General features: G+C 40.4%; 1 protein-coding gene across 7 annotated transcripts in view; it reads right to left on the bottom strand.

The window, feature by feature from the left end:
• The window catches only part of LOC138747566 (F-box/LRR-repeat protein 20), a 137,051-nt gene that overhangs the window by 29,281 nt on the left and 88,514 nt on the right, over positions 1-19,256 (bottom strand). For all 7 annotated transcript variants that reach the window (XM_069906895.1, XM_069906894.1, XM_069906892.1 and 4 more), the window contains 2 exons: positions 17,818-17,892; positions 7,009-7,103 (listed from right to left, as the gene is read on the bottom strand). In XM_069906895.1, coding sequence (XP_069762996.1) covers positions 7,009-7,103; positions 17,818-17,892 — 170 coding nt within the window. The remainder of the gene's footprint in view (positions 1-7,008; positions 7,104-17,817; positions 17,893-19,256) is intronic.

Below are 19,256 nucleotides of genomic sequence, written 5' to 3'. Positions count from 1 at the left end.
AGCTCCACCCAAACAGATACTGCTTCTTGATTTTTTTTTGAACCAATATCCTGCCTTTATTCTATTCTTTAACATCAGGCCAACTCTGTTTTCCTTTCCATTTTGCCTCCCACTTCTCAAGGTGAGCTGAAATAAATAATTTAATAGCTGACTCTGCAAGCATTTCCACTAATACCTACTGTTAGAAATACAGATAAAGGTTTTTTTTTAATTTTGCCTTTTTACTGCTTTTTCCCACTTGGATAAATTCCAAGTGTACATGTTTGCATCACTTTCCTTCCCTGATTGACTCTACTTAACATGTCCTTTCACTTTTATTTTCTAAATTATGTCTCACCCAAAAAACAATGTAAATCACCATCTCCAATGCTCACTATTTAGGTTAAAACCTTTTTTTTAAACCACCCTTATTAATCAATTTGCACGGACGAGTCTTGACGTCGGGGTCCAAAAATCCACTTGTCCGACTCCAATCTTTGAGCTTCCAATTCTCTTATTTATTCTGTCAATTTGCACGTAACTGAGGTTAGAATTCACACCTTACCACCTCTTTTTTCTTAATGAGAACTGTAACTGCTCATTAAGCCCTTTCAAACTGGCATGTAAAATGGGGCTAACCAGGCAATTCGTATGGTTAGTGACCCAGTTACATAGTGATTTGAAAGGGTCCAAACGGGTCAACCCTGTCAGAACCCAACTTGGTACCTGACCTACCTCAGAGATGGTCAGGGAACCCAGTAAAACTTACCCGGGCGATCTGGTCCAGTGGTTTGAAAGGGGAAATGGCTGACCTGGTTACGTCAGGGCTTGTGTGCTGACATCACAGGGAAACCCCGGCTGAGATGCTGCTGCCACGATCGGGGGGGGGGGGGGGGGGGAAGTGCTATGATTTTGTGGTGGGGGGGGGAGAGAAGAGAGAGAGTGTGCACTGCCATGGGAGGGGGGGGAGGTGGGGGGTGGTGAGTGGGAGAGAGAGGTCGCTACCGTAGGGGGGGCCATGATGGGGAGAGAGAGGTCGCTGCCACAGGGGTAGAGGGGGGCAGAGATCTGGGGGGGAGGGGGTGGAGCTATGATGTGCCACTGCTGCAAATGCCACTCTGGTTCGTGGCGAGAGCTCAATGCAGGAGTGTGGGAGCAATGGCTGCTTTCTTTACCCATAATCCCCCAAACTGCTGGAATCGTTCTGGTAGCAGTGGTGTGGGGGAATTATGGGTAAGGAATATGGCCATTGCTGGAACTGCACGTCGTGACAGCAACCACCCCCCCCACCCTGTTAATGGCAGAGGCATGTCACGTGGTTTGGGGGGGGGGGGTGGGGTGACAGACGAAGGGTTGACGATTGATAGGATGGGAAACCGACAGCCAGTGGGGTTGGGGGGGTGAAGACTGACGGCCGATAGTTCCCATGAGTGCGTGACGCCTCATTTACCGCGGCTTCATGGGGGCGGTATCCCCCTTAAATCGTTGGGTTGGTGATTTAACAGGTAGATACCCCTGCAATTTGCCCCAGTAATTGTACCCGGGTTCCAGGAGGGCTACCCAGGTGCTGCAATTTGAAAGGGGCTATTGCTTCATCAGAATCTCCCTCATTGCTCTTTTTTTAAAAAAAAGTCTTCTAGTCTAGATCATCTGAGAAATCCTCCTTCGTCCACAAACGTGGCTTCTCCTCCACCATCATCAACTCAGCCTTCACCCGCATCCCTTCCATTTCCTGCTCATCTGCTCTGGCCCCCTCTGCCCTCAGACGCAACAAAAACAGGATTGCCCTTGTCCTCACCTACCACCTCACCAGCCTTCGCATCCAACACATTATCTATCCTCTGAAATATCCATCACCTTAACATGATTTCACCACCAGACAGATATTCCCCTCTCTGCCTTCTGTGGTGACCACTCCCTCCATGATTCCCTTGCCTACTCAAACCTTCCCATTAATCTCCCCTTGGGACCATTTCCTACAGCGGCATGAAATGCCACACTTGCGTCCACATCTCCTCCCTCAACACCATTCGGGGCTTCAAACAGTCCTTCTGAGGGAGTCATCTACTGCATCAGTGCTACCGTTGTGGCCTTCTCTACATCAGAGAGACTGGACACATCATGGGAGATCACTTCGCTGAGTACCTTCATTCTGTCTGCATCAGTGACCGGGATCTCCCAGCAGCTAACCATTTCAATTCTGTGCCCAACTCTTGTGCCAACATGTCTGTCCACGGCTTCATGTACTGTCAAGTCAAGGCCACCCGTAAATTGAAGGAGGAACACCCAATGTTCGTGATCCATCAATTACCTCTTGCCTGTGATACTGTGCTCCTCCCCCTGCCCTCCTATTACCATTTTGTTTGGGAGCCTGTCTACATTTTGTTCAGGCCCAAAATGCTGGTGATGTATCTTTATCTTTGCTATATAAAGTACACTGTTTGACCAGCCGAGTTTCTCCAGCATTGTGTTTTTCAGTGTCTGCAAACTTCACTCCCTCATTGCTCTATGTCTTTGCTGTCTATATAGAATATGACAAATGGAAATATTTTTAACCTTGGCACCAAGCAGGCAACATTGCATTGTGATTCATTCTCATAGCTGAAAAGAACAGTACCAACTCTCGAAAAATGCACTGTCCCATAGTACCACTGCACAACTTTTCACTCCCCAACTTGAAAGCCACCTTGTACTGCGGAGCCTCGGCAGCTTGCTTACCAATTCTATATGCTCCATTCTCATTTGTGCAGGCTGCAAGACCTTGTGACTGTTGGATCAGTGCAAGAGCTGAGGCTATCTGAATCCCCACATTTATCTCATTCATTCATGCTCTCTTGATCTCCTTCAATGACTGATTCTACAATATTTAACTTAAAGAGCCTGCAGGAACGGTGTCCAGCTAACTTCCAACTTTCCAATGCAGGGCAGTGTCCAAGACTCAGAATCATGCTTATGTGCACTGATTCAAAGTTATATAATGTGGCTGCCATGGATCCAATGGGTTTCCAACAACTCCCAACTAATTTACTATGCAGCACCCATGTTAAAACAATTAACAATCAATTTTTAATTGTTACTATTGACCTTGCTGTGTGGAATTTCTATATTCACTAAAGACTACCTCCTGCAGGTGCTACACATATAGGATATGCTAAATTGTGTAAATAGTTTCCCAGAGATTTACTTTCCCAGTGCAAGTTATATACATGTGCAAAAGTTGATAACATGCAAAAGTCAATCCCCATATTTTTGGCCCATCCGAGCACCCAACACCTCAACTGTAGACTTGCACCTAGGCCCGACTCCCACCCATCCGAGCTCCAGACACCTCAATCATGGACTCTTACCGCAGTCTCAGCCATCCACCCATCCAAGCTCCCAACATCCCAAACGTGGATTCTTCACCCCAGTCGCCCATCAGAGCACCCTACGCCCTTAACACAGACTTACCTCCCGGTTCCATCCAAGCTTCTGATGCCCCGAAAGTGGACCTACCACCTAGGCCCCGACCACCCATCCAAGCTTCTGATGCCCTGAATGCAGACTTACTACCTGATCTCAGCCACCGCCCGCTGATCCAAGCTCTCGACGCCTTGAACAACACAGGCACTTACCTCGGTCGAAAGTAGTATGCCTTTAACAGCTGACCCCCAAAATTTTAACCTAAAGGCTGGTCCACAAAGTTCTATTACACATGTATAAATAGTATTTGTAAGCCGCCAGATTTCAATCAGCAGTTCTAGTTACCCAATTACCTGGAAGCCTTGCTATTTAAAAATGTAAGATTAAGAGAATTTAAATGCAAAGCTAATACATTTATCTTGTGACTCGACTCAGTCATTTTACAGGTGAGATCTCACTTGGACATATGAATAGAACATAGAACAAGACAGCACAGTGCAGGCCCTCAGCCCTCAATGTTGTGCCAACCCATATATCTCTTCCTAAAAAAATAAGAATAAAAAGAATAGTAGAGTCTCAGGGAGATTCGTATGAGCAGTTCGTCAGTCATTCAGCAGTCTCACTGCCCATGGGAAGAAACTGTTTCTCAGCCTGATGGTTCTGGGTCTGGTACCCCTGTATCTCTTTCCCAATGGCAGACGGCGTTGCTAAGCAGCAATAATGAAGCAGACAAGGTCTTTTATTAGGTGGGAAAATCCACGTACTACACAATCATGCTATAAAAGTATTTCACACTGATGATAGCAGGCAAATATTTTTGGTCAGAGAACAATTGTCAGATCAATCTACAGTTAAATGTTGAATATGATTATTATTAGGCATGCTCGCTGGCTTTCATTTCCCTGATTAATCAGTATTTTCCTCGATTTACCATAAATAGCCATTAATATATTTATGTTCAAAGTCAACAAAACCCTTGGACTTCTTTCTTGTTACAATTACACAGCAATTTCTCAATCCATTACTTTTCATTTTGGCAGACAAGTATGTGCTTGTAACTCCAGTTTGCTGGATTGTGTTTTTGAATCATGACTGATAATGGCAGATGTATTAATCCTTCTGTCAAGAACAGGAACCCTTCATGCAAGATTTTCCAACCACTCCTAGATACAGATGACAAAGCTCAAAGACTATAGCACTATATTAATCACACAAACTAGGTAGGGAGACTGCCGTTCACCATTCTGTCAACTTTCTACAGGAGATCTATTCAGAATGTCCTGGCTGGCTGCATCAGTGTGGTACGGTTGCTGTAATGCATTGTATCGGAGGTCAATCCGCAGGACCATAAGAGCGACAGAGAGGATCACTGAGGTCTTCCTCCCCACCATCTACCGGGATCGTTGTCTGAAGAGGGCACGCAAAATCATTAAAGACCTCTTCCACCAGCATCTTTGAGCTACTCCCATCAAGAAAAAGATACAGGGGTACCAGAGCCAGAATCACCAGGCTGAGAAACAGCTTCTTCCCATGGGCAGTGAGACGGCTGAATGACTGGTGAACTGCTCATACAATCTCCCTGAGATTCTACTATTTATTTAACAATATTTATTTATTTTATATATGTTCAGCATGTAAATATGCATACTATATCTATATATGTGTTTGTATGTTTTAATACTGTTTTGTTTACCTGTACTTATTCAACTGAATAATAATAAACTTGAACAAACAGCTGCAGATGCCTTACATTTTATCTACCTCAATTATGTTTAAAATTTGAATTCTCAAAGGTTAACATTAATATCAAGATGTGAAGTTGCAGTATGTCAAATCTATGGAGTTGGAGGCACAGTACATTGTTAACTTTAGGCTTCTTACAAAGAAACACTATGTAAGAGAACAAATTATCAAGAGATCAGTTACATCAGCAAGTGGGGAGGGTGTAATAGTGGAACGAGATCATCTGGAAGAAAAAAATTGTCTTCCAAAATTCACATTTGGTGGAAATCTTATCTTACACAAATTAATGCACATTGAGAAGCAAGTCGCATTTTTTTTTTTCTAGAGCGTAGAATCTGGGTAGATGAAGAAAGGCCTCCAAGCCTTGAATTCCAAAGCGAGTTTCAGCATTTGAATATCTTTCCCTAGTCTGGTACAATAATTTAAAATCAAATTCTAGAAAAGAGTAATCAAATTAAGGCAAATGTCTTGTGAATATAGGATCATGTTCTTTAACTTCCAAGTTCACAAATTTCAACCGACTCAACTTTGCCATGAACATCTCCTTCCAGTACCAAATAATGCCTTCAGTCATCAAAAACAACATTCCCCCACCCTCCACCACACCTCTGTACATCAATTTTCTATCCTGTGTGCAGTTTTGTTAGGCAATCTAAAATAGTACTCAGAAATGTGATTATTTATAGAGGAATGCCCAAGCCTTGTATTATGACGTCCAGCAGGGTTCATACCATGCAATCAAATCTTTGCATATTCCAGTAACTGGGGAACATGACAAAGGGCAGGTTACAAAACCCCGAGCTGCTTCGATGGACTGCAGGAAAAAAAATAATTTAATCAAAGCATTTTAAACTCTGGATGATTTGACAAATGGATACAAAGAGATGTTATTGTTCCAAGAAGAAGCATTTTAGAAGCTAAATTTGGGAGCATAAAAGGGAATGGAAATCTTGGTCTCAAAAATCCATGAAATGTCAGGGCAACTTTCAAGATTAAAATGGGGAGATTTCTCTTTGGTAGAGTATCAAGTCAAAAGGTGCTTATAAAATACAATCAAGGTCAATCTAAACTTTGATCTAAATGAATAAACAACCTCGGAGTTATCTACTCACTGAAAGACTGAAGCAGCAGCAGTCAGCTCCCTCAACGTATTCTAATCCTGTCCCCATGTTCAAATTTCTGGATATTACTTTCCGAGGAAGCCTCAATGATCATTCCATGCATGGACGTTCCAGAAAACCCAGTTACGTTTACTCAGCATACCACACCCAAATAACAGTTCACCCATGAAACAAATGTCTTGGGAGTGGTCCACAGGTGACCCCTCAAAGTCAAAGCTGGAGCGCATTGATCATATCCCAAATAAAAAGTAGGATTAGCCCTTCAGTTTTATATACCATATATACTCGTATAATAGTTGAAATTTGTGGACAAATTTTTAGGTAAAATATAGGGGGTTAACTATTACACACAAACTTCTTTTGACTGCGGTAAGTACTTGCATTGTTTGGGGCTTCGGGAGCTTGTTGGAATCGGTTGGTAAGTCTGCGTTTGGGGCGATAAGAGATCGGATGGGCAGAGGGTGGACAAGGCAAGAGCCCATGGTTGGGGTGTTGGGAGCTCCGGGTGAGAGGGTGGCTGGGGTCTAAAATTGAAGAGCTGACTTTTATAGGTGATGGTGTATATGGAAAACACCAGATTTCTGGACCAAAAATAAGAGGGGGTGGGGGGTTGACTTTTACATGGTAGTGACTCTTACATGAGTATATATTCCTATTTTGCCTATTTATTTATTTTGCTATCTTTCAAAAACTTCCCCGCATTACAGTTAAGGAAAGATGGCCATACATCAATACTGATGATAGTTTTAAAGTACAGATTTACCTTAAAGAGTTGTCTCCCACTCCAAGGCATCCGCGCAGACTAAGCTTCCGTAAAAACCCACCACATCTTTTGGAAATATTCTCTACTACTCTGCCCTGTGTCAAGGAAAATAAACATTTTCAAATACAAGAGTTTGACACAATATAGAAGACATTTGCACAATGTATAGGATGAATTCAATGGTTTTATAAACTGAAAATATTTAATTTCTCAATTGAAAATCGAATAGTCAATATTTTAATTGAAAAGTTAATTCCTTAATAAATAAGATGATGGAAAACATACAAATTCATAGAAATTAACAGAAAATTATGGAGTTCCACAAAGTTAAAAATTAAAAACACATTAATATTTTGGGACAGACCCTTGGATTAATATTAGAATTCAAAAATTATTTAAAAAACCATTCTTTGTTACATAAAAGGTGGAAACTAAAATTGAAGTCCAGAGAAAGACCAACCCACAATAAAATCTCCTCACTTCTATATTTTGCCTTCAAAAGGCTCTTGCCAAATGAACTTGGCATTAAAGACCTATCAGAACATATGATTCCAGAGCCAACAATTGTACATTCATATTTTTGCACTAAACCACATCAACTTTCCTAATGAATTTGCACCAGACAAGATTTAGAACTTGCAAAATTTTGTTTTAATGTTCTGGGGCATCAAGACTATCAACAGAAGTATTTTACAAAGAAAAGCTGTCCAGGTCACAAGAAATTACGAAACCAGTGGAATGACAGGTATGTTGTACAAATGCCAATTTCAGCATTACAGGTGGCTCAACTGTCAAGAAAATTGTAAACGTGTAGCAGACAAAAATAAGAAAAATGTTGGCATTCCACAGAAGACTCCACAGCATCCAGAAAGACAACTTAAGATTTTAGAACCAAACTGAAAAGGCCCATAAAGGGGTTCAGCAAAAGAAATGAGATATGCAGAAGGGGACCAAGTTGATGACATTTGGTGTCATCTTTCCACCTTCCAACTTAAAATAATAATTATGGAAGAACCTATTTAACTTCTGGTTCTAAAGAATGAAGGAATTCAATTTTGGCAGCCACACCATCCAGACAACGATTGCTTGTAATGCTCATTGCACACAGAGCAAATTCTTTATTTCATTCAGATCGTTAAACAAAGTGCTTTGTGCAGTACATAATGGATCCACATTACAATTAATTTTTGGTTCAAAACAAATTTCAAATCTATTAAATAAAGGCAAAATGTACAATGTTCATGTATTCATGCTGTTATTATATAAAAAAATCAAGATTTGTTAGAATTCAAAAAAGTTCTGAACTGAAATGGGCACATTCAATTCTCCTGATATAGTCTCCACTTTGCAAATACAAAATTATTTGTAAAAGTAAGAGAGATCAAAAGACACATCATCCAAATGGAGATAGATTGCAAGGAGGTGAAATACCGAGGGATCTAGGTGTTTGAGTGCATGAATCATAAAGTAGCAGACAGGTCTAACAGGTAGTTAGGGAGCAAACAGCCCTTGTCCTTTCTTGCAAATGATTGGAGCTCACTTTTTTGCAATTTTAGTGAGTAGATGAGGCCTCACCTAACACACTGAATTGAATTGTCTATTATCACATGTACTGAGAAACCATTTCATGTGCTATTCAACCAAGTCATTATACAACAGATAGGAATATTTAAAACCAAAGTACATATAATAGTGTTACAATAAAACAAAAATGTAGGTTAAAGTGTCACATAAACAAAGTGTACGAGTTACGTCCACCCGCACATATGAACAAGATTTTAAAAAAATGTTTATTACAACTACTGTACAAATACATATTTTGTATTAAAAGTACTGTACACAGTGGAATCCCATTATAACACGATAGTTTTGATTTTAAAAAAATCACATCACGATAAAGGCAGGATTGAGCAAAATTGGGGTTTCAATAAATGGTTCTAGTTACAGTTGAAATTAAAACAAATTAATTTTTAGTAAGCCGACTATTCCTGCTCCTTGCAGCAGTCCAAAGCCCAAGTTCGATGGATTCATTGCGTTATATCCAGATTTATGTTAAATCGGGCTTCCACTGTATATATTAAGATTCTTTATTATTTACAAGAAGTTCATATGTTGAATATCTTTATTAAAGGTTTTGTACTATACACATGTTGACATTTTTCATTGAAGGTTCACTTGTTGAAAATCCTTTTTAAAAAATGGCTTTAAGACCTCATTAAGCCATGTGCAGTGGGGCAAATCCAACTTGTGTCCAATCTGAGTTACAACCAATCCTCCGGTCCAAATTACAGTCGTAAATCGGGGACTACCTGTAGTACAAGACAATCGTTACTAATGAAAGAGGCATTCAAGAGATGTGTTCAAAAAAATCTGTCCTTGAATCCAGAGGTATATTTTCAAATTGGTGTATCTTCTGCTGGATCGGAGGAGAGAAAAGTATGTGCGACTGGGATGGTATGTCCTTAAATATGCTGGCATACAATACACATTCATTGTAATAGTTCCGGTCCCTTTAGCTAAAAGAAATTAGACTGGAGGTAGTACAATAGAAGATTCACCAGGTTATTCCAGGAATGAGTGGGTTGTCCAACCTAAACAGATTAACTATTTGGGGCCTGTATTCCTTGGGAGTTTGAACAAGGTCATCCCTCATTCTTCTAACCATGGATTGCGATGTTTTCACTAGTCAGATTCCAAACTACAGGAATAACAAGAAGATAAAAGACTTCATTTGTTTAATGACAAGCATGTAGAAATTTCTTCACGTGGATAGTAATGAATCTCCGCAATCTTCTGCCCTGGAAAGTGGCGACAGCTTGATCATGAGAAGCAGGTAAATATTTGATAGATTGAGGAAAAAAAGAGAATGGAACAGGAGTTGAGGGCAGCATAGATCATTATTTGGAGGAGCAGGCTTAAAGGTGCTGATTATTCAGTGCACAGTGTAATCTATATACCTTCTTCCACCTATTTCCACCCATTGTACACCCAATATCGCATTGCAGCATGATGAAATTACATGAATCCTCTTTGCCATTTATTAAGTCTTTTATCAACTAAATGTCTGGGGAAGATTCTCAGTATTGGCTAAGCCTACCCAGAAGGCAAAATGTGGACAAACATTTGGTCCAGCCCCCATACCTTGAAGGTAGGTCTTGATTGGCATTAGCCAAGATCCAGTCTCTTTCTTGGGAAGAGGAACTTCAGTTACATCTTCCAGAGGAATCATGGGAGAAGATTTTTAGATTGGTTAATACCTCTTTAATATGTGCTCATCATTCTTTGATTTAGTTTGAAGTGGTACACTGGGCTCATATGACAAATGTTAGTCCTATTTGTGATATTTTAAAGACTTTGTCAGCTATACTGGATATCAGTTTGCAACTTAACCCATTATAGAAGTGAGACGAGTTCCCACTTCCACACATCGGGTTGTAGCCTTTTCTATACTGTTGGCTAAAAGAGCTATTTTATTTAAATGGAAAAATTCTAATCCACCTACTTTGACTCAATGTTTCTCTCAAATAATGTCATGTTTAGAGAAAGTTAGGATTCGTACATTTGTTACTTCTTTTAAATTTGAAAAGACTTGGTAACATTTTATAAATTATTTCCACATGACTTAGCATAATTATTTTCCCTTCCAGACTATATTTAATTTTATTTCTTTTCTTTTTGTTGATGAAGACCAGACGATCAAATGTTATTAATAAATTCTCAGGATAGGCCGCCCAGTTTCTTTTTCTTAGATTAGGTGGGGTTTTATGTATTTTTTTTCTTTTTTGAAGATTTCAGTTTGAGGAGATGAGAACATATTTGTTAATTGTAGTGTAATGCAATATGTTATATCATGTGATGTTATATAGTGATTTTTTTTTCTTTCTTCATTATGTACTCCTATTCTCCTCATGGATTCTTTACTTATAATATAATTAATAAAAAGATTGGAAAAAATAAGATCCAGTCTCTCAGAATCACGTGTACTTGGCTGCTGTAGGGGGAAAGAAAATTGAGAATAGAGTTGCACAACATTTATGAGAAGATAAAAATTGCCCGTAGATTGTGCAGATTAAATGATCAGAATCCTCTCACAGAACAAGAACAAAACAAATGATTCAACGGAGATAATCAAAAATCAAGGGAACTGACTTAGAGTCCATCTCAGCCACAGGAAATTAATGACACACAGGAGACTGCAAATGCTGGAATCCTAATCTAAACAATCTACTTGAGGAACTCAGCAGGTCAAGCAGCATCATTGGGATAAAAATAATGATGAAGTGTTCAGGCCCAAAGTATTCAGCTTCTCCAGCAGGTTTTGTTTAGCACAGGAAAAAGTTCACTGACAGCACAAAATTAGATCTCCATGTCCTCTGTACACTAAATAGGACATTTGTGTACATATTAACAACATAGCATACGTATTGCACGTCGATGACCAGATTACAAGGGTGGCAGAGTACAATTATAGATGCTGACAACACAATTTCACTTTTCCATTAGTCGAGTTTATTTAGCATCTGATTGTACAAGTATAACCTGACAAAACAGTGTTATCCAGCCCTCAGTGCAAAACACGTAGACATACAACCGGACCTAACACACAAACAATACATATGCAGGACAAGTATTCATATAATACAAATAAATATTGTTTTGTGAATATGACTCTCAGTTGGTCAGTGTGAGAAGTTCCTTTGATTGTTCAGCATTATCACTGTCCATAGGGAAGAAGCTGCTCCTAAATCTGGTGATGCTGCTCTGATACTCCTGTCTCTCTTTTCGACAGGAACTGCTGAAAAATGCTGGTGCAGGGTGGAAGGGGTCCTCTTCAGTTCACGTTGGTATGATTGGGGGTGGGGGGAAAGGAATGGAGACTCCAGTCATCCTCTCTGCCACTCTTATGGTCCTGTGGATTGACCTCTAATCCATTTCTCTGCAGCAACCATACCATACAATGATGCAGCCGACCAAGAGACTTTCGACAGAACCCCTCTAGAAGTGCGACATAATGGTGGCTGATAGTGTTGCCCGCTTCAGTCTTCTCAGGAAGTGCAGTCGTTCTTGCCCCTTCCTGACAAGAAAGGAGATGTTATGTGTTCACTTTAGGTGACTAGTTAAGTGAACTCCAAGGAACTTATTGCTCTCCACTGCAGAGTTGTTTATGTGTAGTGGAGGCTGCCTGCAACATAAAACCTATGATATTTAGAAATCAAAGCAGGCACAAATCTTACACTTGCTGGCTCATCACCATGAAAGCTATAAAAATGTAAGAATCTCTGAAGTGAACAGACTGAAATCATTGCTGTGCCATAATAAATAAAGACAAACAGAGTGACTACATCCCATTACCCAAATAACTTTGGCCATTAGTCCCAAGTAAACTTACTTCAAATCTTACCACACTAACAGAGTTCCGGAGGATATTGACAAATTTCAGGTATAAATTTGTAGACTTTTTTTCTAATCCTAGGGACTTGCATTAACCTTCTCCAAAGAATTATATAGAATATTAGAGATCCATGTGTTGAGTGGCACTTTCTTGGCAATCCTTTCTATTTTCCTTGCTTTTCTTTCTTCTTTTTCTCTTGTATGTTCTTGTCTTTTTTTTATTTCCTTTTCTTCTTCTTTTGGGGTTTCTAGGGTTGGGGGAGTGGGGGATGTATCCATCATGAGGCATATAATAGATTTATAATTTTTCTATTTGTATCTTTTCAATTTTGTAACTGACTCCATGAATGGACAACATTTTAAAATAAAATAATCAAAAAGGGTTCTGTATGATTGGAGAATGGCAAATCTGGTTCCCTTGTTTAAAAGAAGTAATAGGGAGAATCCTGGGAATTACAAACAGGTGAGTCTTGCGTCAGTGGCGTGCAGACTATTGGAGAGGATTCTAAAAGACAGCACCTATGAGCAATTGGAGGAGTAGTCTTCTCAAGAATCGTCAGCATGGCTTTGAGGAGAAGGTCATGTCTCACAAGCCTAAATGAATTTTTTTTGAGGACGTAACAAAAGAAATTGATAAAGGCAAGGTGATAATGTGGTCTCCATGGATTTTAGTATGGCATTTGACAAGGTCTCCTATGAGAGACACATTCAGAAAGTCATGGAGGAATGATATCCATGGATCCTTATCTGTGTGGTTTAAAAACTGGGTTGCAGAGTAGTAGCAGTGGACAGAAAATATTCTGACTGGAAGTTAGTGACAAGTGGAGTTCTGCAAAGATCTGTTCTGGGACCCCTGCTCTCTGATTTTTATAAATGACCTAGATGAAGAAGCAGAAGGATGGGTCAGTAAGTTTGGGGATGATATGAAGGCTGGAGGAGATGTGGATGGTGCTGAAGGATGTCATAAGGATATAGAAAGAATGCAGAGTTGGCAGAAAAGTGGCAGATGGCGTTCAATCTAGTTAAGTGTGAGGTGCTGCATTTTGGAAGGTCAAACCAGAAGGCTGAGTGCAGGGCTAATGGTCAAATACTTAACAGTGTGGAGGAACAGAAGGACCTTGGGGTCCAAATCTCTCAAGGTTGCCACACAGGTTGATGAAATAGTTAGAGCCTATGGAATGCCGGGCTTCATTAATTGGAGGATTGCATTCAAGAGTGGAGAGGTTATTTTGGAACTCTACAAATCTCTGGTGAGTGTTATGTTCAGTTCTGGTCACCTCATTATAGGATGTGGAAGCCATGGGGAGGGTGCAGTGGAGATTTACCAGGATACTCCCTGGATTGGAAAGCTGGGACTTTATCTTTGGAGTGAAGAAGGATGAGAGGTGACTTAATAGAGGTGTACAAGATTCTAAGAGGCATAGATAAGGCGGGCAGCCAGCACCTTTTTCTCAGGGCAGGAATAGCAAACACCAGGGGACATATATAGAAGGTGAAGGGATAAACGTTTAGGGTGACATCAAGGATAATTAACGCAGAGAGTTGTGGGTGCCTGGAATGTCTTGCAGGGGTGATGATGGAGGCTGAAACATTAGGGGCATTTAAGAGACTCTGAGACAGGCACATGGATGAAAGAAAAATATAGAGGGTTATGAGGTAGGGAGGGTTTTGGGTTTTTTTTGGTAGAAATATGTAGGTTGGCACAACATCGAGGGCTGAATGGTCTGTACTGTGTTGTAATGTTCTATGTTCCTACATAACACTTATTTCATTCTCTAATGCAGCCTGTATTTCACCATTTCTATTGCTGCACTCTGATAGATGATGCTAAACAGAAACCAAGAAACCACAAAATCTAGGGGGGGCAGTTTCCACGAACATACGCCGCAGATGTTAAAAAGGTAAAAAAAAAAACAACAGACCTTGTGACTAAAGCCCAACGTAATCATTTTACACTAATGTTAGAAATAGGCTGAAAACTTTTTATTAACTCAAAGATGAGTATTTCAGTTATCCCTGGATGCATCATGGAAAAATATTCCAACGTACTGAAGTAAGCAGAATGCAAGACATTCATTCTGACCAATGGAGTTACTTACTTCCTGGCTTCAGTTAAGCATGTTTTCTTTACTTGAATTTGATTTGACTAAATAAATCTATTAACAAGATAGGGATGGTGAAAATGAGAGTGTGGGGGAAGAAAACAGCTTGGTTCTTTTTTGGTTACTGAGCAGCAACGTGAAACAATATTCAATTTGAGCCCTTTGCTCCTTTTCTGTTCGCTTCCTTTTCTTATTTCTTTTTGTCATGTCAATTGTTTATCACTATTTTCATACAACCTAAAAAAGAATGCGTCAATGAATGTAAAATAAAATGGCTTGCTTTAGCAGCAGTAATTATGGTACCCAGCTGAGAAGTTCTCCAATTCCTTGGCTAACTCACTGCAACAGAATTTTGATTGTTACCACCAACACAAAATCAACCATTCAGCACTGCAGAGCAAGCTCACACCTTCACCAATATTTCTGCTCCTGTGAAGTAGGACTTTTTGGAGTTACTTTGCACATTCACAAGTCCCTAAGCTTTCACGACCACAAGTGCAATTAGTAAAAGTTACCATTGGGAATGAAGAGTGTCTATATCTAACAAACAAGCAAATGACCTCTATAAATGGTGAGGATTGTTAATAGAAGTAGATGGGGGAAAAAAATGAACCCTCTGCTCCTCAAGTGGTAATAGCTTGATATGAGCTATTGGAAAAGGGGCATCTAGGTCTTAGAACATTGTCATTTCAATGACAACTCCTCCAACAATTAAAAAAAACTGCTTCAAGACTGGGAGTGGTTCTTTAATTCACAATCTTCTGACTATGAAAGGAGCATGACAGGAAAGGCTCATGGGAAATATATGGTAGCCAGGAAGAAGCTTAAGAAAGGACTTAGGAGAGTTTGAAGGGAGCAAGAGAAGGCCTTGGCATGTAGAATTAAAGAGAAGCCCAAGGTGTTCTATGCCTATGTGAAGAACTGAGGGATGACAAGAATGAAAGTGGGACTGCTAAAGGATAAGGGAGGCAACATGTGCCTGGAGGTGGAAGAGGTTGGGGAGGACTTAAATTAATACTTTGCTTCAGTATTCACAATAGAAAAGGAGATTGATCAGGGTGAGGTTGAAATAGAACAGGCCTGTGTGCTGGACAATGTGGAGATTAAAGAAGAGGAAGTGTTGAATCTTCTTCAAAACATCCCCGAGGCCAGACGCAATATGCCCCAGGTTGTTGTGGGAAGTGAGAGAAGAGATAGCTGGGGCAGTAGCTATGATCTTTGAATCCTCTTTGGCTGCAGGGGAGGTGACGAAGGATTGGAAAATAGCAAAAGTAGTTCCCTTGTATAAAAAAGGTAATAGGGAGAATGCAAGGTGGTAATGTAGTCTACGTAGATTTTCGCAAGGCATCTGACAAGATCGCCCACGAAAGACTCATCCAGAAAGTCATGAGGCATGGGATCCATGGATCCTTGGCTGCGCGGATAAAAAATTGGCTTCCAAGAAGAAACCAGAGAGTAGTAGTGGAAGGAAAGTATTCTGCCTGGAGGTCAGTGACAAGTGGAGTGTCGCAAGGATATGTTCTGGGACACCTGCTCTTTTTATACATGATTTTTATAAATGACCTGGATGATGAGGTGGAAGGATGGGTCAGTAAGGTTGGTAGAACTGTGGATGGAGCTGAAGGTTGTTGAAGGTTACAAGAGGATATAGACATGATGCAAAGTTGGGCAGAAAAGTGGCAGATGGAGTTTAATCCAGATAAGTATGAGGTGATGAATTTTGGAAGGACAAACCAGAAGGCTGAGTACTGGGCTAATGGTTGGTTACTTAAGAATGTGGATGAACTTTCATACATCCCCCAAGGTTGATAGGATAGTTAAGAAGGCCTATGAGATGCTGGGTTCAGGAATAGAGGGAAATAAAACAGGAAAATCTGCAGACACCTCAGTCAAAGTAAAAACACAATGCTGGAGAAACTCAGCAAGTCAAGCAGTATCCTTTCTAGAGCAAAGGTTAAAAATACATACCCAACATTTCAGGCTTGAGCCCTTCATCAAGGTATGGGAAAATGTCGGTAGGCGTCCGAAGAAAAGAGTGAGGGGAGGGGTGGTTGCAAAGGCAGGAGGTGATAGGTGGAGAATGGAGGGAAGGTTCAGCAGTGATCAAGGGGAGAAGGGATGGCTAAGTGAAGGAGAAGGGAGGGAAAGAGAACTAGAAAGGGGAAAGGAAGGGAGGAGGGGGGAAGAGGACAGCAGGTTAGCAGAAACCGGAAAAGTCGATCATAATGCCATCTGGCTGGAGAGTGCCCAAATGGAAAATCAAGGGTTGTTCCTCCAATTTGCGGGCAGCCTTGGTGGGACAGTACATAAGGCCATGGACAAACATACGAGTGTGGGAGTGAGACACAGAACTGAAATGGTTTGCCTCTGGGAAGACTCTGCCTCTGGTGTGAACGGAGAGAAGGTGCTCAGCAAAATAATCTCCTAATCTGCGCCCAGTTTCTCCGAAGTAGAAAGTAGAGTCATGTTGCAACTCTACCAATCTCTGGTAAGACCACATTTATTGTCTTCATTTCTGGTCACCTCATTATAGGAAGGATGTGGAAGCTAATGGAGAGGGTGCAGAGAAGATTTAATTTAATTTTAGACAGACAGCGCAGTAACAGGCCATTTCTGCTTTACCAGGATGTTGCCTGGATTGGAAAACAAGTTTTATGAGGCAAGATTAGTAGAACTGGGACTTTTCTCTTTGGAATGTAGAAGGATAAGAGGAAACTTGAGGTCTACAAGATTATAAGAGGCACAGATAGGGTGGACAGCCAGCACCTGTTTCCCAGGGAAGGAATAGCAAACACCAGAGGACATATGTTCAAAGTGAAGGGAAGGAACTCTAGGGGAGACATAGGGGGCAAGTTTTTTTTCCACAGAGAGTTGTAGGTGCCTGGAATGCATTGCCAGGGATGTTGGTGGTGGCTGAAATAGTAGGGATATTTAAGAGACTCTTAGACAGGCACAGTGAGTTTCTGGGGTAGGGTGGGTTTAGTACTTTTATTTCTAAGGAGCATATGGGCTGGCACAACACCAAGGACCGAAGGGCCTGTACTGTGCTGTAGTGTTCTATGACCAACCAAGTCAAACTAAAAATAGTTTTTCATTACTAATGGCTTTGCAATTAACAAAATATTTTCAAAATCTTATTTTGTGGCTCAAGTTATGCTTGTTGCCCACCCAAATCTTCATGATCAAAGTACAGTACACAGCAATTATATCTTTCCATGAGACTACAGTTGATTAAACAAACAATTATTTCAATAATATTTAATAGCAAAATTCAGCTTTTCTATCAGTAATTCTCAGAATGTCTTGGACACTGTACCTCTATATCTCTTTGGAAGTCAAACAGATCGATTCGTTGCCAGTTGCTGCCATCCAATGCCAGGACATTCCAGTACTGAAAACAAAATCATTCAATTCATCTGAGAAAGTTGAAGTAAACAGAGGGAAGTGCAGAAAATAATTTTGTAAGGAAGGATGCAAATAACAGAGTTAAATATCTATTTGAGATTGTGTACAATCTCCTGAGAAGCTAATGCAATAATTTTTGACCCAAGCCAGTTGCAACTAAAACTTCAACCAGGATCTAAAAACAATCTATCAGAGGAGTCCAACAGGGCAACAGCATGAGTGGGTTAAAATTGTCAATGCTTCTGGTCACAACCTTCCACCAAAACCTACTTTTACACTTCAACCAGGATCAATGGACTGATATGGTTGTATCATCAAAGTTGTGATCATAAATTAAAATCTCCTTGAGATATCAAACCCTTTTAGTAAAATTTGGGAGGACTTCGGCTCCTTCAATCTGAATGCCGCTGGAGAAAAATCAAAGGATACACATTTCTTCCCCATTCTCCTCACACATCATTTTGGCATAAAATTAACATCTAAAAACCAAAATAGAAACATAGAAGATAGGAGCAGGAGTAGGTCATTCGGCCCTTTGAGCCTGCTCCACCATTCAATGAGATCATGGCTGATCTTAGAGTTCAGTACCCCGTCCCCGCCTTCTCTCCGTAACCCCTAATTCCCAAGGAAACAAATCCTAATTTTTGCTTGTTTTGCAAAAATAGAATCGCACAAATCAAGGGACCGGCAAGCTTTCCCACAATGAATGATTTGATATTGGACCACTAGCAACATTTTGTCTGTCTTTGGTTCATCAATTCATTGTCATTTCCATACTCAGCGAGCATCAAAAATTGATAAAAACACCACTTAAATTTAAAAACTCTATTTAAAATTAGTTCTCCATTTTGAGCAGACGCATAATGCATAATCATCTGCAGTAATGCATTAACATTTCAACCTGCATTCAATGACCTGCCAGATATATAATGTTACAATAAAGCCTGTATGAGCTCTGTTAAATGTTCTACCATTTAATTTAATTTTAGTTTAGACAGACATACAGCACGGTAACCTTTATACCTACAAACCCAGGCCACCCAAATGACCTACAACCCCGGTACGTGGGAGGAAACTGTAGCACCTGGGGAAAACCCACACAGACAAGAGGAGAATGTACAAACTCCTTACAGACAGCGCAGTATTCAAATCCCAGCCCTGATCACTGGTGCTGTAACAATGTTGCGCTACCCACTACGCCAACCATGCCATCGAGCTAGGGTTGATGAGCAGTTTTTAAAGTCATCAATACATCTATTCATATTTCATTTACTATGAAATATTCTTAAGCAGATGAGTTCATAGCTGGGGGTTTAGTGCCGAACAAACTATTGTATCTGTTTTGTTACA

This window comes from Narcine bancroftii, chromosome 12 (assembly GCF_036971445.1).
Source record: "Narcine bancroftii isolate sNarBan1 chromosome 12, sNarBan1.hap1, whole genome shotgun sequence".
NCBI classification, from domain to species: domain Eukaryota; kingdom Metazoa; phylum Chordata; class Chondrichthyes; order Torpediniformes; family Narcinidae; genus Narcine; species Narcine bancroftii.
The sequence above is the reverse complement of the archived record's forward strand: the minus strand, read 5'-3'. Positions and strand labels throughout refer to the sequence as shown.